At 43.6% G+C, this 24351-nt stretch overlaps 1 protein-coding gene across 4 annotated transcripts in view; it reads left to right on the top strand.

Annotated features, from left to right (window-relative positions):
• Window positions 1-24351, top strand: part of REPS2 (RALBP1 associated Eps domain containing 2) — a 166983-nt gene that overhangs the window by 106093 nt on the left and 36539 nt on the right. For all 4 annotated transcript variants that reach the window (XM_059384641.1, XM_059384640.1, XM_059384642.1 and 1 more), the window contains 2 exons: window positions 19868-19951; window positions 21100-21245. In XM_059384641.1, coding sequence (XP_059240624.1) covers window positions 19868-19951; window positions 21100-21245 — 230 coding nt within the window. The remainder of the gene's footprint in view (window positions 1-19867; window positions 19952-21099; window positions 21246-24351) is intronic.

Genomic DNA, 24351 nt, shown 5'->3' with positions numbered 1-24351 from the left:
AAACATCATAAAACATAATTGAGGACAAGATGATTTAGACTAATTTCTCCCTGCTTCCCCCACTGCTAAGTACAACCAAAAGCCCTGGATGTAATACACAGAAAGAGGACTCTGAAAGATGTAAATAGGAAAGTGGATTGGCTAAGTCCTTAGGACTTGAGTAATGGCATGGCAGTGAATTCCCTGAGTTCTTTAAAAAAAAAAAAAAAAATCTCGCATATATCCTGGACTGAGTGCTGGAGGAACCTGCAACCTAGAACTACCAACAGATACAGAAAAAAAAAAAAAAAAAGCCCTTGAGAAAAGTCTACTCTCTAGCCAGAGGACTGGGAAAAGGGTAGACAAGCTAGACATAAACCTTTTTGACGATACCCGTACTACCCCATCCAAATACTACCGAAGTCTCTCCCTCTGGTGTCATCAGAGGGCAGTCTGGGAGTTGGTCTCTTGTCCCTCACCTGGTGGCAGAAGACAGACTGGGGTGGCACTTTCCTAGCTGGCAAATGTGGTTTTAGCAGAGACCAAAGGAATGTCCTAACCCTGATCTGGTGGCAACAGGTGGCCTGGGGAGACACTTTATACCCCGACAGACAGTATCACTGGAGACAGACATTTCCCAGTAAGCAAATACTCAAGGAGTTTGTCACTGGTAGACCTGCCCCATAACAAATACTAAATGAAGGGGCACTAGGCAGTAGCTTGAAGCCATAACACGAAATGAAGAATGGTGAAGGTAGCCACGTTGGTCAATCTCAAAGCCAGTAGTGTTGATTTGTGACTCTTCTCTTTTCTATATGACCTAAAAGGAAAATACTTATAATCACAAATCTATATTAATGAGCACATATATGTGAGGATATAATTTGTGACAATAATAATACAATAATAATATAAAGGGTGGCAGGGCTATAAAGGAGTAGGGTTTTTGAATACTCTTGACACTAAGTTGGTATTAATTCAAAATTGATTGTTATAAAGTTAAGATGTTAACCAATCCTTAGGGTAACTACTAAGAAAAAAACCCTAAAAAGTATAAAGAATATGAAAATGAGAAGGTAACAAAAGTGGTACTAGAAAAAAATCAGTTAATCAAAAAAAGAGAAGTGATGGGAGGACTGAGGAACTGAACAAGTAAGTATAAGACATAGAAGACGAAGAGCAAATGGCAGAAGTAGATCTTTCCTTATACGTAATTACTTTAAATGGATAAATATCTTCAATTAATTGGCAGAAACAGATGGATTTTAAAAATAATCCAACTATATGCTTGTCTACAAGAGACTCCATTTTGATCCAATGTTAAAAATAGGTTGAAAATGGAAGCATGGAAAAAGATATTTTACACAAATAGTAACCAAAAGAGAGCCCGGGTAGCTTTAGTCACATCAGACTAAATAGACTTAAAGACAAAAGTTGTTACAACACAAAGAAAGGCATTATATATTGATAAAAGGGTTATTCCATTAAGATGGTAAAAATTTATAAATATATACACACCTATCAACAGAGCCCCATGATGTATGAAGTAAAAACCAATAGAATTGAAGTAGCAGACAGATTCTACGATAACTCACTTTTAGTAATGGATCGAACAACCGGACAGGAGAGCAGTAAGGAAATAGAAGATGTGAATGAATAGAACATTCTAAATCCCCTAGACCTGTGTGACATCTGTAGAACACTCTAGTCTTCTCTTGTGCACATGGGACATTCCCCCAGGACAGACCACATGTTAGGCCACAAAACAAGTCTCAATAAATTTAAAAAGATTGGAATTCAACAAAGTGACCACACTGGAATGACACTACAAATCCATAATGGATGTAACGCGGGAAGATTCACTAACACGTGGAAATTAGGCAGCATACTCTTAAAAAACTAGTGGGTCAAAGAAGAAATTACAAATGAAATTAGAAAGTGCCTTGAGATGAATGAAAGGGAAAACATACCAAAATATTTGAGATACAGGGATAACAGTACTAACAGAACTCTGGGGGAAATTTATACCTATAAGCACTTATATTTAAAAGAAAAAGGATCCAAAATCAATAAGCAAACATTATACCATGAGAAATTAGAAGAGCAAGCTAAACCCAAAAGCAGCAGAAGGAAAGTAATGATGTAGAGTTGAGATAAATGATACAGTGAGTAGGAAAACAATAGCAAAATCATTGAAACTAAAAATTGGTTTTTGTATCCTCTGATTAAAAATAAAGGCTTTATTTTAAACTAAAATCAGATTCTGATAAATTTCTCTCTCCCTGTAGATGATGTTGTTTTGCATTTATCAGGTCGGATATTGCAGTAGAATAAGTCTATTTTGTATATGATTTTTCCCCCTGTGTTGGTTTTGGCAGTACTTTTTCCTGTGCGTTCCCTAGGTGTAGGATTGGCTCATAGATGACTCACGTTGCTCCTCCGAGCTCCAGGTTTGTGTAACATGAAGACAGGCATGGTTTAGACCAGCCTCTGCTGATTGAATCTTGAGAGTTCTGAGTCCTCTCACATAAGGATTTATTAAAGGAACTTGAAAGCTGTTCTCAAACAGTTGGCATTGAATGAGAAATTAAAAAGACAGAGAAAAGTGCTGTAGTGGTAAGTTCAGGGAGAAGACAGATATAGTGAGGAAATACTGGCATTGTAATAGTGGAGGGAAGTTTAAGGATGACTCCCTGCTATTTCAAAGAGCATGAGTAGTTTGGCCAGCTATCAGCAAATGCCATGGAATGTGTCCAAAGAACTGTTGAAAAGAAAGGAAAGTTTTATGATGACATATTATTTTAGTAACATTAATAAAAATAAAATCAATACAGGCAGATGTCCAAGAAGGTACCCCTGGTTAAGGGTATTGTCTATCTGCCTAATAGGGTATCAGACATCTATTAAAATGGTGATATGGAAAGTAGTGGAAAAGAAGGATAACAGCTGAATACAGAAATGTTTCCTGATTGTACCACATAAAAATATTGAGTAGACCTTTGACAGTAAGGAGTTCTGCCTTCTCAGGGTAATCTGGAACGTCTGTGGAGCACAGTGATTGGCCCCTTTGCTGTGGTCAGATTTTGAATTCTTTTCTCAGTGTTACTGGCCTGTGTTTCCTTCCCAGTGGACTTTTTTTTTTTTTTAAAGATTTTATTTATTTATTTACTTGACATACAGATCACAAGTAGGCAGAGAGAGAGAGGAGGAAGCAGGCTCTCCATGAAGCAGAGAGCCCGATGCGAGGCTTGATCCCAGCACCCCGGGATCATGACCTGAGCCAAAGGCAGAGGCTTTAACCCACTGAGCCACCCAGGCGCTCCCCCCAGGGGACTTTTGAGGTTTTTAACTCCTCTGTGAATTTCCACTAACTCTTTTTAGGGGTCTCAAGGGGCCACTTAATTCATTTATAACTTACCTATGTTATAACTTGTTTGTTATAAGTACATTCTCTCTTTCGGGGAGATTATATGAATGGTATGTATGTGATTTGGGATCTCCGCAAAGGTCTCCAAATATTTCAGTCCAAAATGTCAAGTGTCTGCTGTCAGGCATTTGGAAGTAAACTGCTAAATAATTGGTAGTAGTTTAGATAGCTCTTTTTGGTGGAAAGATTATGTAGTTTTTCCTTTAAAAGAGTTCCTTTTCCAATTAATGTTTAGGAAAAAGGGGGAAAGTGCTCTCTGATAGGACAGTTAGAATTTTAAAAAGTCACTCAAAGCTACATCAGAATAAATTGACTCTTAGGAAGCTACTTTTAGACACCATGCTCTCAGAACTTATATGTCAGATTGCATAATCATATAGTTAGCATAACTATGGCAATTACAAGGTTCAAATACACTGTTTACTGAAATCTATCATGTAGGGATTTTTCTCTTTTTCTTTTTTTTTCCATCTACTAGTTTTTTTTCATCCATGTTCTCTGGATAGTAAACTCTTACTGCCCTTTCTCCTAAATGGAAACTTTGCAGAATTCCAGATAAAAGGTTATTTCCCTTTGGCATTGTGAATGTATTACCTCCTTGTCTTCCGGTGTTTATTGTTGTTGCTGAGAATTCTCTTTTTGGTTCCTTTGGATCGACTATTTTTTCTTTAGGGTAGCTTTTAAAATGTTATTTTTGATGTTCTATTTTAATTTCATTGCGATGTGTCTAAGCATAGATTTAAAGTTATTTACTCCAGATGATGCTTGGTGTGCGTTTTCCATCTGGAAAACCATGTCTTCTAATTTGGAACATTCTTAGTCATATCTCTGCAGGTTTTGATTCTCTACTTACTCTGTTTTCAAAGTCCAATTAGCTATGTTTCTGTGTCTGTCAATACACCTTTTATTTCTAGTGATGGCTCTTTCAATCTTTTTATGTTGTGATCTCTCCCAGCCCTGATGAAACCTTCGTCTTCCAAATTAATCATTCTTTTGTGTAGCTGTGTATGATTCCAGGTTTTATAGTCCATTCTTGTTTCTATCAATTTGTTCTTGTTTCACTTTTCCCAATTTCTGTTTCATACTTGTCTCTTTTTTATTAAAGAATACATTTTCTACTTTCAACTGGGAGAGGATTTAAACTTAATTATTTTGAAGTCAATTTCAATTTTCCTTTTTGTCAGAAGTAAACTCATCTTTTCTCTCTCTCTCTCTCTCTCTCTCTCTCTCTCTCTATTTCTCTCTGGTGTTCTTGTTAGTATTGAGTTTTTTCTTCATGCTTCTGGAAATTTGTTTAACAGTCTTATTTTGAATTGGAGTTTAAATTTTATTCTCAGTTCTTGGAGCTCCTCCCTGTCCTGTTCATGCTCTGTCTGCCAAGAACACCCTGTAGCCCTGCACCCATGGGCCGCCTGTATAGGGCTAGTTCTTCTACTTGACATTCAGCCCTTCTGTCTGATGCACATGTCAGAGATGGTGCAGATGACACCAGATGGTGGCTTAACCCAAGACCCGGCTGCCGTGCTCTATCTGCTTTGGTTTCCTTCCCTAAGTGGCCAGTCCTGAGCACCTTTCCAGGCTTCCTCCTGGTTTTGCAGCTTTACAGGTAGTGAAGTACCACATTTAGCCTGTGGCTTCAGGTCCCCTGCCTCATCTGGGGCATTTAAATACGTGTTACTCTGCAGTGTATGTGCTCTCAGCTGCCTCTCTGCCTGCTTTTGAACTCTCAGCCCGGCCAACCACTTTGTGATTTGGCCCTGCAGGGATGTTGAGCTTGCTTCTGAGTGTGTCTGAATCTTTTTAAATTTTAACACTTTTTATGCTCATGCTCTCACATCTGTCTTTGCATATTATTTTACAGCAGGTCAAGTTGAGGTTCGGAAAGTGAAAGTGAGTTCCTTGGAGCCTCTCAGCTAATGAGTGACAGAACTAGCTAGCTCTTGTAAAGAGGAGAACTGGGAAGGGTTTCTGAGGAGGTGCTAGAAATTTAATGATAAACATTTAGAGAGAGAGAGGAATCACTCATTGCACAGCACAAAAATTAACTATAGATTTCCTAAGTGAAAGTTAGCAAGAATTTCCCAGTCTTTGTGCCCACCAATAATTTTCTAACTATGAAGTATTTCCACACATTAAGCAAAAATGCTGAAGTGCTTTCCCTTTTTGTTTTCAAAGAATTTATTTATTTATTTGACAAAGAGAGAGACAGAGAGGCAGGCAGAGAGAGAGGGGGAAGCAGGCTCCCCACCAAGCAGAGAACCCCATGTGGGGGGGCTCGATCCCAGGACCCCGAGATCATGACCCAAGCTGAAGGCAGACGCTTAACCCACTGAACCACCCAGGCACCCCCTGAAGTGCTTTTCTCAGTACAGACTTACATTTATCTTGGCTAAGAATAGCCTTCACACTTTGGTCAGTGGACCATATTTGGTGTAGCAAAAAGGAAACAAAAAGGCAGAAATTTTGCATAATAAATAGTTATAGTGCTTATATGTCAGATGGTCTTTTAAGTGCTTAATGAATACCGCTTTATCTTCATAACCACCATATGCAGTAGGTTCTATTATTATTCTCATTTTGCAGGTAAGTAAACCAAGGCACAGACAACTTCAGGAATTTCCTCAAGGTCACCCACAGCAAGTAAGAATTAATGCCACGATTCTAATCCTGGCCATCTAGCCTCAGAGTGCCAATTCCTTCTATTATCCTATGCGATCCAACCATGTCCCAGAATTAGTTTCTTTTGGTAATTTCTGCACCCAGCATGAGCTTGAACTCAACAATCCTGAAATCGAGAGTTGCACGCTCTTCTGACTGGGCCAGCCAGCTGCCCCTTAACCTCTTTCTTCTTAACAGTTGAGTTCACAGTTGAGTTGTTAACTCAGTTGTTGACAGTGGTCTTTAGCAGGGATACACTTTATGTTATGAAACCTCTTAATGAATTAGCTTTATTCCACTACTAGTAACTTGTGTCCTTTCCTAGTTTCCCCCTCTTACTGTACTATGTTCATGGTATTATTGTGTAAAGTTGACTTTGCTGGCATCATTCCTCTGGAAGTTGCCATAAGTTCATCCCGTTGATGGCGTACGCTTACAGCTGGTCCATACTTTGCCAAGAACTATGGCACATAGGTTGTGGTATGCTCCTGCCTAACACCATCCATTGGATAGTGTTCCTGGGTGTGCATACGTATCTTACTTGAATCCATTTTCTCATGCTGTGTTGTCTAGGATGCTGAGCAGTATCTGGATGCCGTGTTTCCGATAACTGACCAGCTACCTCCGTCTTTGCCCTGGGAGTCAGTTATGGTTGATTCCTAGGTTCCTAAACAATGGAATCCTTATTTCTCTTCTCTGTCCCCCTCACCACACAGTGACAAAAACCAAGAAGTACTCCTGTGTGTAAGGGAAGGAGCAAGTATGGAAGTGGGGCAGGACGGGAAGGGTGTCCAAATGTGCTGTGGTGTTCATGGGAAAGGATAATGGAGGACAGCTAGAAGTCGGACCCAGGGAGGCATCTGGACGGAATAGTTAAGAACATGAGTTCGGGGTTCAAATTTTATCTCTTCCTCTTGCTGGTTGTGTGTATCTTTGGCCAAGTTATTTATTCCCTCTGTGTCTCAGTTTCATCACGTATAAAGTGGGGTTAATGGTAGTGTCTACTTTCATAGGGTTGTTATAATGATTAAATGAGTTAGTATCCATAAAGCACTTAGAATGGTGCCTGGCATATAGTCAGGCCTCAGTGCAGAGTAGCTGTTAGAATTATTATCACTCCAGACCCAGCAAAACGGAAACAGGTGCTAGCTGGCAAACATGGAGCAGCGGACTCCGGATAACCAGAAATTAGTGGCCAGTTCTAAGCCCAGAATGAGTGATGGACTGACATACTAAACGACTTATAGTAGAATGGCATTCTTTCCCGACTTTGTAACCTTACATGGACTAGGCCTCTGCCTGTGTCAGAGGTCAGCAAACTACAGACTGTAGCTCCAAATCCATTTCATCGCCTTTCCCTGTAAATAATGCAAACATGAAGGAGGAGAATCCATGGAAAGACGGGTAGGCCTCCTCATCAGCCTTTTAACCCACCATCTCCTAACTCAGGGCTCATGATACCTCTCTTTATAGTTTGCAGCTTTCTTTTTCTGACCAAGATGCTCTGTCTTTCACACTTCACTAGCAAAACCTTGAGCGAATATTCTTTATTCATTTGACAGCTTCAAAAGCTTGCCGTGGGCAGGCCTTCCTAGCTTTGTGTTTCTCAGGCAAAATCACAAGAAAACAGACTAAGGCCTTGCCTTTAAGGTGACAAAGAGGGAAGGGAACACATCCAGGAGAAAAAGGATGAAGGATTTCTTTCTTCCCAACTCCTTTTGAGTGCCTTGTTCTGTTCAGCAAATTCTGTACGTATCACTTCCTGGTGTGTTGGTAAACATTCCCTCTGGAAAAAGAAAAAGGCTTACTCTGTAGCCTTCCCTGATGTCTGTGTTAAACAGCCCCATGGTGGCTGATGGCAGGTGGGCTTGGGAGGTGATGTGTTTGATCAGCTTGTTGGTGCTGGTGTGCTCTGTAGTAGACAGCTTCCTTTGCTGCGGAATCCTTCTATCAGGGCTTCTGTGTGGCACACAGGAACTCTTGATCCGTTTGTTTTCAGTCTAGGGCGCTGTTGCAGCCGGGTCCCAGAATGTGCTCTTAGAAATGGGACCGTATATTTATAAGTCGCTAGAGATGAAACTTCCCTCTTGTTTACATTTAACTTGTGCCACTAGGTGGCACTTTAAGGACGTTACAGGAAATCGGCTCTACTGAATTTATTTAACTTCTTATCGAAGTGTAACATGCATATTGAAAAGTGCACATTGAGTGTGCAACTGAATGAATTTTCACAAGCTGAACACATGTGTATAATCAGCACTCAAAATGAGACAAAATATTACTAACACCCCCAGAAAGTCCATCTTATGCTGTTTTCCAGTTCCTGTCCCTTCTTAGGGTTACCACTATTCTGACTTCTAACAGCGTAGATCAGTTTTTACCTGTTTTCTACCTTATATTTAAGTGGAACCATGCAGTGTATCCTCTTGTGTCTGGCTTCTTTCGCTTATGATATTGTGTGAGTCCTCCATATTATTGTGTATAATTGTAGGTCATTGCTGTATAGTATTCCATTGTATGCACAAAGAGCACTGTGTTCCACTATTGGACATTTGGGTAGTGTTCGGAGTTTGGCAGTTATGAATCCTGCTGCTCTGCATGCTCATGTTCAAGTTGCTAAGTGGATGGATGTCTTCATTTCTCTTGGGTGCGTGCCTGCAGTAGGATTGTTGGGTCATAGGATAGGCATTGGTTCAGCCTCAGTAGGTACTGCCAAACAGTTTTATAGAGTGTATGTACTAATTTATAGTCCATCAACAGTGCTCCTGCTCCAGTTCTTAAACCCTCATCAATACTGGATTTTTTTGTGACTGGCTCCTGACTTAAGTAATTTTTGTAGTTCCCTCTCTAGCCACCTATTTCTAATTGAAATTTTTAGAAGCTACCTTCTCGTGATGGACATAGCTCAAGCAGGAAGGGTTGTGTCAGCTCAAAAGCTGACATTAATCACAGTCTAATTATCAGCTACCACTAGTTAGAAAACATGTTATTCAAATATTTCCATCATTAATATAGAACACAGGACTGGGAATGGAAGTGAAAATTGTAAGTGTAGTAAAATATCGAGTGAGGCTAGGGCTAGGACTTTGAGGCACCTTGAAATTTCTATATACTTTTGCTATTATTACCAGACCTGTATATGTCAGGGTTGGGGGGACCAGCAAAAGGGATTTCTAAAGGTCTCATATCCAGATGTCTTTGAATTATGATGGTGGTGGCTGCCTGTTTACTAAGCGTCTGTTTGCTACGGCAAGAGGCATGCATATGTCATCTTTTTTCAGCCTTATTCAGTGGGAAACAAGAATCTCAAGAGAATCCTGTTATAGATTCCCGTAGCTATGAAGTCTACTCTGTTGACTCTGCAGAGAGCATTATCCTGTGGCTTTTAGGTATGTGATGAATAGAGGGCGGGGCTCAGACTTGACTCAGATTGCTGTTCTATTAGTAGAAATTGGAAATAGAGGAACAAAACCCCAGTTACAGTCAAAATATTTATCTTTTAGACCAAAACAAAGCACCCATAGTCCTTAATTGTCACAGTAAGGCTGTTTCATGGATATTGTCCATGATCCAGTGGCTTCCAGAAATCCCCAAGAGATTATGCTATGTGGCTTCTGTATCCAGGGACTAGTTGCCCATTATGATTACTGATTATCTGCTTCTGTCACAGTTGTCGCTGAGCTCCTCTGTCAGCATTACCCTGGGTGTCGCCAGAGCTGGACTGGCCAGCTCTAAGGGGCCACCAGAGATGTTTTGTGTAAGCTGCCTGAGATGTCTGTGCTGAGGCAGCCAGGAAATCCGAAAGGGCTTTTATTTTTTAAAAGCTTCTTCCCTCCAATATTGATAGTGGCAATATCCAGTGGTGCAGGTTCGGTTTGTGGATAGCCTGCTTTCTGGGATCTGTGTGTACTCTAAACTGGAGTCAGCACTTTCTCAGTCTCGGTTTTCATCTTTCGGCAAGAAAGAAAGAGTCCTTCATGTTGAACTGGCTGCTCTTTGCAGTTGCAGAATCTGTGCCTGGGAAGCCAATTGAATATTTACTCTTTTTTCTTTAAAGATTTATTTATTTATGTTAGAGACCGAGAGAGGGTGTGCATGGGGAGGGGCAGAGGGAGAGGGAGAAAGAGAATTCTCAAGCAGACTCCCCATGACACTTGGAGCCTGACGTGGGACCTGATCTGAGCACCCTGAGATATGACCTGAGCCAAAACGAAGAGTTGGATGCTTACCTGACTGCCCCACTCAGGCGCCCCTGTATATTTACTCTTAATTATGATAGTAGCTGCCATTATTGAGTGGCTACTGTGTTATTGTGCTTAGCACTGTGGACAGCTGTTTTGCTTAATCTTCACAAATGCTAGGATTTAGGTGAATTATCTCCTTGTGCAGATGAAGAAACTGTGTCCCAGAGAGGTTAACACATGCCCTGCTTGTATACCAAACAAGTGCAAACCCTGGATAGATTCCAGAGCCTCTGCCCTGTAACTGATGCACCCTGTGGCTCCAGTTACGGTAGGATGAATTCCTGACTTGTCCAGTGGAACAAAACAGTGTTAGGTACATTACTAGCTCATTGCACACACTTGATTCCAGTACTTGCCGTGTGCGGCTGCCATTCAGCTTAGGCACCGGGGAAAGGACAGTGAAGCAAAACACAGATCGTGCCCTCCGAGTGCTTACACATCAGCTCCATTTCTGTCTCTCATAGGTGACTTGGGTCATGGATTTTGGCAGTTGTACTTGCAGAGAAATTCAGTGTTTTGGACCCTGTCTCTGGAACTGACTGTGGCATGATGGGCTTTGCTGTGGCCATTGCGCTTCAGGGCACTGGTTCTGCGTCTTCTGTGCCTGGATATGACCATGTGGCTTTTTCTCATGTGCCCTTACCTAGCAGAGCTGGGGGTCAGGTGGAAGGTAGGCACCAAATGACATTTAGAATACCAGTGGGATGCTGGAGATTGCCTAGAGGCCATAGCACAATCATCTGCTCATCTGCCTAGAATTTAACTGTTGCCTTTGTGATTCCCAGTCTTGGGATCTGCCTGAATTCTGGGGTGGTAAATGAAACCTGAGTTTCTTTTTCTAATCTGTCAGCATGAGTGTTAAAAAGTTTATAAAATAAATTCACCAATTATCCGCATCTTAGCAATTAGTTCTATAATTAGACTACTTACTTAAAAGTAAGTAGAATAAAAGTAAAAGTAAAGTAAAAAAAAAAGATTTATTTATTTGTGGGGGGCAGTGTGCATGAGCGGGGTGAGGGGCAGAGGCAGACAGAGAAGAATCAGGAGAGAGAGAATCTTAAGTAGGTTCCCTCCTGAGCGCAGAGCCTGATATGGGAAAAATAGAGTTGGATGCTTAACTGATTGAGCCACCCAGGTACCCCTAGACTGCCTTTAAAAAAGAGATTTGATCTTTTCCCCCCAGTTTTACTGAGAAATAATATACATCTCTTTGTAAGTTTAAGGTACAGAGCATGATGGTTTGATTTATGTATATTGTGAAAGATGACCACAATAGGTTCCGCTAACATCCATCTTCTCATATAGATAAAATAAAAAGAAAGCAGGGGCCCCTGGGTGGCTCTTTCGGTTGAGCATTTGACTCTTGATTTCAGCTCAGGTCATGACCTCAGGGTCATGAGATCAAACCCCATGTTGGGTTCTGGGCTGGATGTGGAGCCTGCTTGGGGCTCTTTCTCTCCCTCTCCCTTTGCCCCTCCCCTTCCCTCTCCAAAAAAAAAAAAGGAGAGAGAGAGACAAGAAAAAGTTTTCTTTTTGTCATGAGAACTCTTAGGGTTTACTCTCTTAACTCCCGTCTATATTATGCCCCAGGGTTATCTATGGTCGCTATGCTGTGCGCTGTGTCTCTACTACTTATTTCTCTTATAAATGGAAGTTTGTATGTCTTGACCACCTTTCTCAATTTTCCTCTTCACACTGATTCTTTTTTTGTTGCAAATTTGATGTTTATTTACTTATTTACTTTTAAGATTTTATTTTTTAAAAATATTTTATTTACTTGTTTGACAGAGCAAGAGAGCACAAGCAGGGGGAGCAGTAGAGGGAGAGGGAGAAATAGGCTCCCCTCTGAGCAGGGAGCCTGATGCAGGGCTCAATTCCAGGACCCTGGGATTGTGACCTGAGCCGAAGGCAGATGCTTAACCACCTGAGCCACCCTTGTGCCCCAAGATTTTATTTTTTTTTAAGTAATCTCTACACCAAACATGGGACTTGAACTTACAACCCTGAAATCAAGAGTTGTACGTCCCACTCCTGTGCCAGCCAAGCACCCTGCAAATTTCTTAAAAAAAAAATCTTACTGCTGAAGATTTTGCCCAGCTCCAAAAATTTTATAAAACCATATGGCAGACACCCCTATTCCCTCCACGGTAAATGGACAAGAAAACAGTTTAAGAAGCCTAGTTAGTTTTTGGTGCAGCACCTGTGGCCTTTTTCAGAGTAGGACCTTGGAGACTTGGTTTTCTCATCTCTTAAAGGAAGAGTCTGAGCCATCGATGGTCCCCAGTTGGTCTGGACTGGCTATGTAAAAATTACCTAGGGAGCTTGTTAAAATAGAAGTTTCTAATGCTCCACCCCTAGGAGATTCTAATTAGAGAAGTGTGGAGTAGTATCCAAAAGTCTGTAATTTATAAAAATTCCCTGGATAATTCTCCTGTGCAGCTATATTTGGGAACCACTAGGCTTAGAAGGTCTAGAACAAACAGAATTAACTTGAGAAGGAATTTCTGGTCTGTTTGAAGATTCAGGTAATACTTATGTGCCTGGAGCGGGGTCCATATGGGCAAACTAATGTAGTTATGAAGCAGAGGCAAATTGGAGCCAGATGATAGAAGATCTTTAACTGGCTGAGTGTCCCTAAGGCCTGTGGTGCTATGCCATAGACCTTAGCGACCAATTGAAGGGATTTGAGGGAAAAGTGTTGTGATGAGAGAAGGTGCTTTACAAAATTATTTCCTCAAGGTGTGCAGTGCAGGGTGGATTGGACTGGGGAAAAAACGGAAGGCTAGGAAAAGACCCCCGGCAGCTTTTGCAGTAGCCCAGGTAGGAGGTATAATGAGCACATGGACTTAGATGGGAGCTGTGGGACCTTTGCAAAGCTAGCCTGCCTGGGTGGGACTGAAATCTGGGACACGTTGTTTTACGCTGCTTGTAAAAATCCATAATTTGTCAGTGTTGAGTTCATTTGCCTTAAATATTATAATGAATGATTTTATTGTGTTGGAGTCCAGGAGCTTTTAAAGGAAGCCCAGTAAATAAATTCATGCAGAGACATGTTGGCCGCAGTAACCGCTGCTATTGCAAGGAAGGAGGGAGGAAGGGAGAAACGAAGCGAGGCCTTTCTGGCCAGGCAGCAGCCCTATCCTTCCTTACCCTGCCTCCGCTCTCTTGGGGAAGGGGGTCTAGCAGACGTTCCCCGGAGCTGGATCTGCCAACCACTCTGCAGAACGCTCCTCTCCAAGGATTAGGTGTGGACTGTGGCATTCGGCATTCGAGTCGATGGAATATTTTTCCTTTGTTCCTCTAAAACCCAGTGTGTAGGTCAGTGTTCCCCAAAGTGTGTTTCCCCAAAGAACTAATGAGTTCTGCTGGATGTTAATAGGAGTTACATGAGAATAAGAAGTCGAAGCCAAATCAGTTTGGGAACTGTTGGGTTAAACAAAGGCAGTGGCTTCCTTCACCTCACAGGGTTTCAGAGTGTGTGTGACCTGCTATTACCCCGTGAATTTCTAGGAGGGAGATAGACTATGCTGTGTTCCCTAAGCTTATCTGGAGATTCTCTTCCTCTAGGTGAGGGGGTGACAAACTATGGCCCACAGGCCAAATCTGTCCCACCATCGTGATTTTTGCAAATAAAGTTTATTGGGACACAGTCACACCCATTCATAGTGTTGTCTTCTTTGCCTGCTTTAACAGTCAGTAGCAGAGTTTCATGTTTGCATTGGAGACACAGAGTCCAAATGGCCTGTACACCTAAAAATATTTACTATCTGGCTCTTTACAAAGAAAGTTTTCCTATCCCTGTCAAGGCAATTCATAGAACTGGTGTTCCCTGGAACCCCTATTTGAGAGATACTGCTGTAAGAAGATAGTTGTTGTTCTAGCACTGCTTGTGATGAATCTACTTAATTTTGTTCAGCTTTTATGCTGCCATATTTCTTTTCCTCTTGCTTTAAACTATTTCCTCTCAGCAATTTATCCGTTGTTGGAGGTCAAAATCTGGCTCCCATGTGTCATTGTTCTTTCCTTTCATTTATCACATATCAGCAATCACAAGGATGTATCCAGTCTCAAGCCACGTAGCTCTCAAATCTGCCTATCCCCACTCCCACCAGACTGGTTCAAGTGACCATCACCTCTTGTCTTATTTTCATTTTCAGTCTTGTAAGTGAATTGCCTTCACCCACTGTGGGTTGCTTCTAGTATAAAATGCAAATCTCGTCCTATCACTTCCCTACCTAAAATCTTGCAGTGCCCGTCACACCTCGGGGCTATCAGGATAAGCTCCAAATCCTCAACATGGACATATCAGCCGAGATCTGGTTGGGAAAACAGAAACCACTCTAGGTATTTCACACTGGAAGAGATTTCATTTAAGGCATTAGGTACTGAAAGAATTGGGTGTGCCAGGGGAGCAAAGACGAGGGAAGGCCACCAGTCAGGTTTGCCACAATTTTCTGAATGTTAACACATTGCAAGTACTAAAGGAAACAGCTAGAGGACCTCAGGCTGCCTTGTAGCATCTGAGTAATGATTTGTGGGGAAATGCCTGAGGCCACTCGAAGATCTTCTGACCGCTGAATTCCATGCTTTTCTTCCCATCACTGCCTGAGCAGTAGTTACACAGCTTGTTTCTCTCACCTTCTTGGTTTCATGTCAGTGACTCTCAGAGTCAACAAGGAACATTATTAAAAGGAGATTGTATGAATGTTCTTCCCAGGCTTTTACCCCCTGCAACACAGGGAAGAGCCTGGAAATGGGGAATGGTGCTGAGTAGCAAACAGACCCTCTGGGACAGTGATCTCTAGGACCATGTGGGATCCACTCACGGCCTTTCTCCAGCTTTGGCTGTCTTATTCTTCTCTACTGTTCGCCCTCATTCCACCCTACTAGACCCCAAATTTCAGACCTGTTAGAGTGTGTGTTCTTAGAGGCCTGAAACAACTGACATTTCCTATCTCATAGTTTCTGTGGCTTAGCGATTTAGGAGAAACTAATCTGGTGGTTTCAGATCAGGGTCTCTCATTGGGCTTCAGTCATCTGAAGGCTTGACTGGAGCTGGAGGATCCCCCCTAAGACGGCTCTCCCACTAGCCTGGTGGCGGGATGCCTTAATTCCTTGCTACATGGGCCGCTTGTTAGGACTGATTGAGTGTCCTCACAAGATGGCAGCTTTTTCCAGAGCGAGTAATACTAGAGAGAGACTAAGGAGGTGACTACTAGAGTGCTTTAACTCCCTTGTTCTGGGGGGCAATTTGCCTAGTGCCTCAGGTCGGGTACCCCAGAAGCGGAACATGAGATGAGGATTTTTGGAAAGTGATACATGAGATATGCGAAATAAAGATCTGTATAATTGAATAACTGAACAAACCCTTCTTCTGGTGGAGAATCCAGATGCTTAGCCTTCCTGGGCCTGTGTTCATTTCCGGGGGAGCTAGCTGGGCGGGGACCATATTGTTCCATCAGCCGCGGGAATGGGCGAAATCCCAGAACAGATCTCTACATTTGGAGTGGCAACACCTTCTAAGTCCATGTAACTCATATAGGCTTTTTCCTTGCAAAATTAGGATAAAACTATATTTCTTATTTGTGGATAGGGAATTATTGATATTAAAATATGAGATATATATTTTTAAAAGGAACCTTATCTGGAGTTTCAGTGAGCTCTTGCCTAAAAGTACATTTTTCTTGCCTTGCCACATCCTGGTCGGGCGCCTGTCACATGGTGAGCCAGGATGGAAGGACTGCCATTTGTTTCAGTAATTGTAGCCCCGGGACTCAGGCATTGGATTTCAGTTCAGACGATCAGAACTTTCAGACCAGACTTGTCCATATTGATAGAGTTGTTCTCTACTTTAATATATGGAGGGAAAAGAGAGTTACTGAGGCTCTCCTGTTCCATGGGTTATCATTCTGTCCCAAGTTGTTACCTTAGAAAAGTCTGAAGAAATAGCAAAGAAATCTCCCCAGTTTGTTCTGCTTTCCAGGTGCTAAACCTTACACTATTTTCCCGAGGAAAAGTGAAATAGTTTCTTGCAAAGAGGGGCTTTTGTAGCTCTCAATCTCATCTTTAGTTGTTGCTTTTTCTTTTTTAACCACAAAGTTAGTTTTCTTTCCTCATCTCTTTTCCTGGGATAATGCCTGGCTCTGGTGAAGCTCTGCCTTTCTGGGATCTTCGAGACTCCTGTGCTCCAGGCCCCAGGAGATTTCAGTCCTCTGAATGGTCAGTAGAAGGACCCATTGAGAATCAGTCATGGAGTGGGCAGGGGAGGTCTTCGTGTTCCTCCCTGTGCGGTTGGTGGTTGGATTCTACCTTGCAGAACCAAGGAGCTGTTTGTTCTCGGTGGTAGAGCAAGAAAACCTAGGCCTTTGGACGCGATTTCAGGAAGGTAGATCTATAAATGGAAAACAATTGTCAGACATTTTTCACAACTGATTTTTCATCCTTCCAAACTCCCACTCTTTTGTACTTTTGGTTTCTAGAGCTGTTTCCGAGAAAGCAGAGACAACGACAGTGGCCATGTCCTACTTTTGCTGTGCTCAGAATCCTTATTTTTGTTGAAAAAAGGGCCCGATTTATTGTTTCCCTCAGGGAAGACTGCTCGTCTCCTCAGGAGTGGCAACTGCTGAGGGAGACTGCTCGTCTCCTCAGGAAAGGGAACATGGGGGCAAACATTTCTCTGCCTGATGATGGAGGGGCGCTGAGCAGGTGAAAGGCGGGGAGACTGGTCCATCACTCCTTTTCTCTCTGGCTGGCTGGCGGGATGTGTCATTGCATACCTGTGGTCCTGCTGAGGCCTGCATGTATAGACTCGAGGCCAGAACACTGGTGTTCCAGGCAACAGATTTGTGGATGGAAGAGGCAAGAAGGGGCATTAGGTCCCAGTTGTGTTCTTCTGCAAGGTCGGGGAATCCCTGCATTTGGGAGGTTGTTAGCCATTAATAAAGCTGACATTGGGCCTGCGGATCTTTTTTTCCTTTTCCTTTTTCTTTCTTTCTTTCTTTCTTTTCTTCCTTCCTTCTTTCCTACCTACCTACTTTCTTTCTTTCTTTATTTTTAAAATATTTTTATTTATTCATTTGACAGAGAGAGATCACAAGTAGGCAGAGAGGCAGGCAGAGAGAGAGGAAGGGAAGCAGGCTCCCTGATGAACAGAGAGCCCGATGTGGGGCTCGATCCCAGGACCCTGAGATCATGACCTGAGCCGAAGGCAGCGGCTTAACCCACTGAGCCACCCAGGCACCCCTCTTTCTTTCTTTTCTTTTTTTTTTTTTTCTTGAGGGAAGGAGAGAGAGAATCCCAGGCTGGCCCCGTGCCTAGTGAGGAGCTGGTCACTGGGCTTGATCTCAGGACCCTAGGATTATGAGCTGAGCCAAAATCAAGAGTGGGGCACTTAACTGACGGTGTCCCTCAGGAGCGCCTGGTCTTGAAATATGACCCCAGTTGTCAGAGCCCCCAGGAGAGGTGCCTGAACTCCTATATTCCCCTTACTCTTGACCAGGAATGGCTCCCAGATAGCTTTGCACAGCTCTTGTCCGGGCATTTCAAAACTCAGTGTGCCTGAAAGTGAGTTCCCCTTACATCTGCTTCTCTCCTGGTTCTTGTCTTGGGCTAGGCCTCTGCATGGCGGTGGTGTCCTAACTGGAACTTCCTTTCTCACCATCTGTATGCACTGCCCCTCTCGCTGGCTGCTCTCTGCTTGTCAACCAGGTCTTAGCTGTGACATCGCCTTCGCCCAAGTCTTTGCTGACCTACACGGCCTGGGTGTTCCTGGAGCCCCCCATACTTCCTCACCAAAGTCTGAATTCTACCAAAGCATGTTTGCCCTGTCATTTCTTTGCTTTTTCCACTAGACTTCAAGCTTCTGTAAGAAAGTTCTAAGTATTATTTAACTTCAATACCAGCTCTAGCACGGCGCCTGCCTGCTCTAGCTGGTCAATAAATATATCTTGAACGAGTACCACTCGGGCCCAAGAAGAGTGCCTGAGGCTGTGTAGCTTAGTGGTCACAAGCCCACCGTTGGAACCGGAGGCCTGGATGTGGACCCTGCTGTTTGTGTGACCTTGGGGAAGTTCCTTAGCTTCTTGATCCTCAGTTTCTTCACCAATAAGATGGGGGTGATAACTGTTTCCTAGGGCTGTGATGATGAAATGCTTTCATTCATGCAGAACACCTGGAGAACTGTAGGACCCAGTGTTTGGTTTTTCAGATAGCTGTTGACAACAGCAGCAATGCAGTGATCCTTAATGGAAAGGAGAAGGCCATAAGCAAAACTTTGAATGAGAAGTCAGGCCTGTGGAATGCCTGCATAATGGGTTTGGAGAGGTGGAGAGGTGGTTGGGAACCGGGGTTTCTAGCTAGGGCAGTGCAGATGGAAGAGCAGATAGGATTACTCTGGAAGAGGATGAATGGCGGTAGGAGGAATAAGAGAACCAGAGACAGAACTTTGAGAAATCCTACCTCTCAGGGATAAGAGGAGTCAAAACAGGAAAGAGAGAGAATGATTACCAGTAGGAGACTGCAATGCATCAGATGCCAGGGACAGGAGTTTTCAAAAGATAGTCAGGGGTGCTGTGCTGGGCAGAAGTCTTGGGAGAAAACTAGAAGAGGCAGCAAGAATCCAGTAAATCGGGGAGCATTGGTGCCCGTGTGTGTTTCAGTAGAGGCAGAGGAAGGACGAAGCCAGGCTCTGCGAGGAGTTAGAGAAGGCCAGGTTGGGGACCGAAGGGACACACCAGGGATGATTGTTGTGCTGCAGATGTGTAGTACTTTGTGGGTAGAGGTCTGATGTTACTATAATGAGGAAGTCACGTTAGTTCATACGGAGGGTTTTTTTCTTTGCATGTTAATACTTTGCATTGCTGGCTAATAGCAACTGAGTGTAGCAGACCTCCTGGAGACGGGGAGCAGCACATGGCGCCTGGTGTCCCGGTTGCTCTCCTGTTTGGTTTTGTGGCAGGTGCTACATCTTGAAGGGCTTCGGGGGCAGTCCTCACCAGTCTCCGTGCATGTGTTCACTGGTTCCATGCCACTGGGTAGCCTCAGCCCTTCTGCTTGCCTCTTCCATCGCACTCTCCCACCCCTACCTTTTTAAGGTAAAGAGTCCCATCTCTTAGAGTGTTTTTCTCAGGTATTGAATATTTCCTCAAGTCTCAGTGTTGTGTTTTTGTTGTTGTTATGGTTACTGTTTTTGTTAGTGCTTGGGTTAAAATTTTAATTCATTTCTTTCCCAGCCTTTTTTTTTTTTTCTGATAAGCCTTATTTATTTGTTTGTTTATTTTAGTTTGAGCTTTTAAAACATTTGTTTTTTAGCAATACCTACGTGTAGTTATGGACATTACCATGACCCCTTTTCCTAAGATTGAACACTGAGGGAAGGGGCATGAGAGGGAGTGGCAGGGTCTCGGGAAGGTTTTCTCAAGGATCCAAAGACTTGACCATGCTTGGCAGCATAGTGGTCTGAATCGGCTTCCACTCAGTGACATTTCCTAGGTGCTCTCCATTATAAATTTAGGTGGTTATGTTTTTGCATTTTTATCTTCTGTATGATATTTCACTACAGTCTGAACAAGCGTCTGAGGCCGAAATACACCCCCAGCTGAACAGAGCCCCCTCTCAAGCTGCAGACAGTAGTCCAACGAAGAAGGTAAGGCCTATGGGAAGGTGCCTCTGTGATAGCATTGTAAGCCCCCCCATCCCTGCCGCGCCCCCGCCCGGGCTTCTTGGCTCTCTTTGCAAATCTGTTTCACTTTGATTTCACTGTCCTCACCTGAATGTTAATGATTCTGCTTTCCTAGAACTTGGGTTCTTTGTGAGGATTGGGGTGCTGATGGTCCTTGGGCCTTCCCTTGATGTCACTGACAGTTTGTACTTCCTCTTCAGCCTCCAGCTAAACATGGAGGCCTTGTTTTTAACAAGTTCAGGAGGTGCGGTAGGGAGCGCCAAGCGCCTTTAGCAAAACTCTGTGCACTGCTGAGCCTCTAGGAGGGCCTGTGGTGGGGGTCAGGGTAGTCTGCACTTCTTCCTCTGTGTGCCACAGTCCGTCCTTGCATCCTGGCGTCTTCACCTTAACCCCCCAGTGTCACTGAGTCCCAGGTCACTCACTCAGGAGGCGCTACTCAGTTGTCATGCTCTCTCTCCACCTTGTTACCCTCTCCTTGCTGCTCTCCATTTTCCTACGGCCCTCCTCCGCTCAGAGCATGGGCCCTGGGCTCGGGAGCACGGGTGAGGAGGGGCCTCCCAGACAGCAGGCTGGCTGTCTCCTTCCAGAAGACACTGTGGCTCTTGAGCTTGCCTTCATATATGAATGGGAATGGAGGAATGAGGAGACCTTCACAAACTTCAAAACTCACAACATATTCCCACAAGCCCCAAAGTGAGACGAGTCTGCTCACAAAGTGAGCTTCGTCTGCAGTCAGAAGAGGCCTCATGCTGTGAGATGCCCACAGCATTGTAAAAAGGGAGAGGTTGGAAAGGTGGGCCACTGGAATCTCATTCCTTTGTCCTTTCAGGTGTGAAAAGTGGTAATAGACTGCAAGCATAAGCATGGAAAGAAAAAAAGAAAAGGAAAAAAAGAAAGGCCCCCCAAAAAGAAAGGCCCCAATATCTGATGTCTGTGTCCCCACCCCGTTCTTGCGAAACCTTGAATCTGCCTTCTGTCATCAGGTGTGGGGTTTGAACAGAGTGTGCGCCTGACCTGGGAATAGGCCTAGGAGGAACATGAGGACATTGGCATGGTGGGGAACATTTCAGTTTTTAACTTTTGGGTTTTATTGTTATGTATTTAATCCTCAGGACACACCATATTCTCAGCCTCCATCAAAGCCCATCCGAAGGAAATTCCGACCTGAAAACTCAGCTACAGAAAACCAAGAGCCTTCTAGCACTGTTGGCGGGCCAGCGTCCGCAGCGACCGGGAAACCCCACACAGCAGTCCAAAAGTAAGTACAGCAGATCGGGGAGGTCAGCAACCGCCTTTTCAGTCTTTGTATGCGTGTACATGTAAATCTGTTTACATATATACTAGTGGCCATGGAAGGGTGGGATTTCGTGGCTGCAGTTTTGTCTTACTTCTCTCTCTGGCTCCCCGTCACCTAAAGAGACCTTCTGAGCTACAGGACTTAACCTGAGCCAAGGGGCAAGCGAGCCCAAAGCTGCGGCATTTTAGTTGGTTTGATTTCCTTCCCTTCCTTCCTCCTCTTCCTCTCCTTCCCACCCCTCTTCCTTGTGCTGGCCTGCATTTTCCTAGGAAGAAGACCGTGAAAAAAATGGCAGTTCCCCCTCTTTGCCTGTCTTCAATTAGCAGTAATCACACCTCGGATAAACCTCACTGGGGTACGATACTGCCAGTGTGGAAAGCTGTCTTATGCTCCCCCCGACCCACCTGGGCAAATGGCTAGCTTCCTGACCCTCAGCCCCAACTTTGAGTAGATGTGGCTTGTGATTTCTTTTCATGCCCCATGAAAATTTTCTGTTGTTTGATCATGTCGGCACAGAATGATCACATGTGGAGTTTCCAGAATGTCTGTCTGACTGGCTGTAACAGACACTGGAGGAGGTGGCACGGGTGGGGGGTGGTGGTACCTGTGGACAAGGCCAGGAACCGAGAGAACAATGCTCTGGACAGACCGTTTTTCTCCAGAGGCTTTGGCTTTAAGAAAGGCTGTCCCTTGCCTCAGTTTCCCTGTAGTGAAATTGAGCTAGGTACTAAGGGCAGAAACCCCCTGCTGTGTGTGACTTCACAAGTGAACTCGACTGGTCACTAACATCCATGCTCAAGATAAGCCCTGACACTGCTCTTGGGGCTTTGTCGATCCCAGAGCAAGATTCCGTGGGTGCAGCTTGCCTCGGAAGCCAAAACCCTATGGGGAATCTGTGCAGCACTCTTCAGATGATGGTTTTTGTGTCTTTTTTTCCAAATAGACAGTTCCCTGGTGGTATTAGTGCATAAAGGAAATCTGTTTGGTCCTTAATGGCCCCTGAGAGCTTGGACCATCTTTCAGCCACTGTCAGGCCTGGGGGCTGGACCCCTGTCAGGGACAAAGGTGGCTAAACTTGTTTCCGGGAGCTGCCCTGGCTCTGCAGTGTAATCCCTGCTTCACATTACTGCTGGCCAGTCTGTGGCAGCTCCGGCACCCCCACACTGGATGGACGGCAGCTGGCCGAGCTCCCCCAGAGGTCTTTTTCAGTTTCTTTCCTTTGCCTGTGGTTTTTTAAAAACAGTTTTATTGAGATATAATTCACATAGCATACATTTCACCCTTTTACATGTACAGTTCAGTGGTTTTTAGTGTATCTACAAAGTTGTATACAAAGTTGTAAAACGGTTGCCACAAACTAATTTTAGAACATTTTTATTGTCCCCCAAAGAAATTCCATGCTGATTAGGAGTCACTTTCCATTTCCTGTCCCATGTCCCAGGCAACCACTAATCTGCTTTCTGTCTTTATAGGTTTGCCTGTTCTGGCCATTCCATGCAGATGGAACCATGCAACATGTGGTCTTTTGTGGCTGACTTTTTTTCAGTTCACATAATGTGTTCAATGTTTATCCGTGTTTTTGCTAAAATCAGTACTTGGTTCTTTTTATTGCTTAAATAACGTGCTATTGTACAGCTGTAGCACATTTTACTTACCTGCTCAGCACTGATGGACATTGGGGTCGGTTCCACTTTGAAGCTGTAAAGAATCATGCTGATATACTATGGGTGGACAAGTTTTAGTGTGGACTTGTGATTTCATTGGTCTTGAGTACGTACCTAGAAGTGGAATTGCTAGGTCATATGGCCACTCTGTATTTAATATTTTGCCGTGGGTGCAGCTTGCCAAACTCTTTTTCCACAGTGGCTGCAGCATTTTACTGTCCTATCGGTAACATACAAGAGTTCTAATTTCTCCATTTTTTTTTTCCAACACTTGTTATCTTTTAAAAAAAATGATCACAGCCATCCTAGTGGATATGAAGGGGTATTTCACTGTGGTTTTGATTTGCATTTCCCTAATGGCTAATGATATTGGGTATCTTTTCATGTGTTTATTGGCCATTTGTCTATCTTCTTTGGGGAAATGTCTGCTCCGACCCTTTGCCTATTTATCTTTTTATTTTGAGTTATGAGTTCTTGACTGAAGCAAATTCTCCTTCAGATAACATCATTGTCTATTTCATTTAGGGCAAAGGAAAAATGAAATAGTCTCTCCAAGTGAGCTGCTGAGTCCAGATATGACTAATAAACAACTCTTGGATTGTGTCAAAATTACTGAGCTGCTTGTCAGGACAAAAGTGCTTTTTTTTTTTTTTAAAGAAATAATTTGGCTTACTTGGTTTTCCCTCACATCTTGTGCATCTAGTAAAGATGGACTTTGGGAAAATAAAATGGTCTGAAGAGTTTGGAGAGAGAGGATATTGTATAATAGTCCTGTGAAACTGTGCCCGCCTCCGTGGCTTTGCTCTTCTCTGTAACCTCCGGAAGTGTCCTGGACCACCCCAGGGCACGCCTAGCAGCTGGGGTGGCAGTGTCTGCTTGCCTGCGTGACATTCTCAGTGTGGTTGGGATTCTGTGTTCCCTCCTGCTTCACGGCTGGCCATCCTGGCATGCCCGTGGGGTCGATGAGTGGCATCCCTAATGAAAACCTGCCATTTCCAAGTAGACAAAAGGCAATACAAGTTCAGTTCTTAGAAGCTGTGCTCATAATTCCTTGGGAGAAATCAGGGCTCAGTTTGAAGGCTGAGAAGATTTTTCTCATCTAGAGACCCAGCTTATATTCTTTCAAATGTTGGTTTAGCTCTTTGAATGGAACCCAAATTAGCAGGCACTCAGATAACATAGAAATTGACTTCTTTCTTGTCTAAACGTCTGAGTTGGTGAGTGGTCCGGAAGCGTAGGGTAGCTCTGTGCAGGAACCCAGCTGCCTTCCCATATTCTTATTCTATTTTTTTCAAGATTTTATTTATTTATTTGACAGAGAGAGATCATAAGTAGTCAGAGAATAGGGAGAGACAGAGGGGAAGCAGGCTCCCCACCGAGCAGAGAACTCAATGTAGGGCTCG

Source organism: Mustela nigripes, chromosome X (genome assembly GCF_022355385.1).
Source record: "Mustela nigripes isolate SB6536 chromosome X, MUSNIG.SB6536, whole genome shotgun sequence".
Lineage (NCBI taxonomy): Eukaryota > Metazoa > Chordata > Mammalia > Carnivora > Mustelidae > Mustela > Mustela nigripes.
This window is presented reverse-complemented; position numbering and strand designations above follow the sequence as displayed.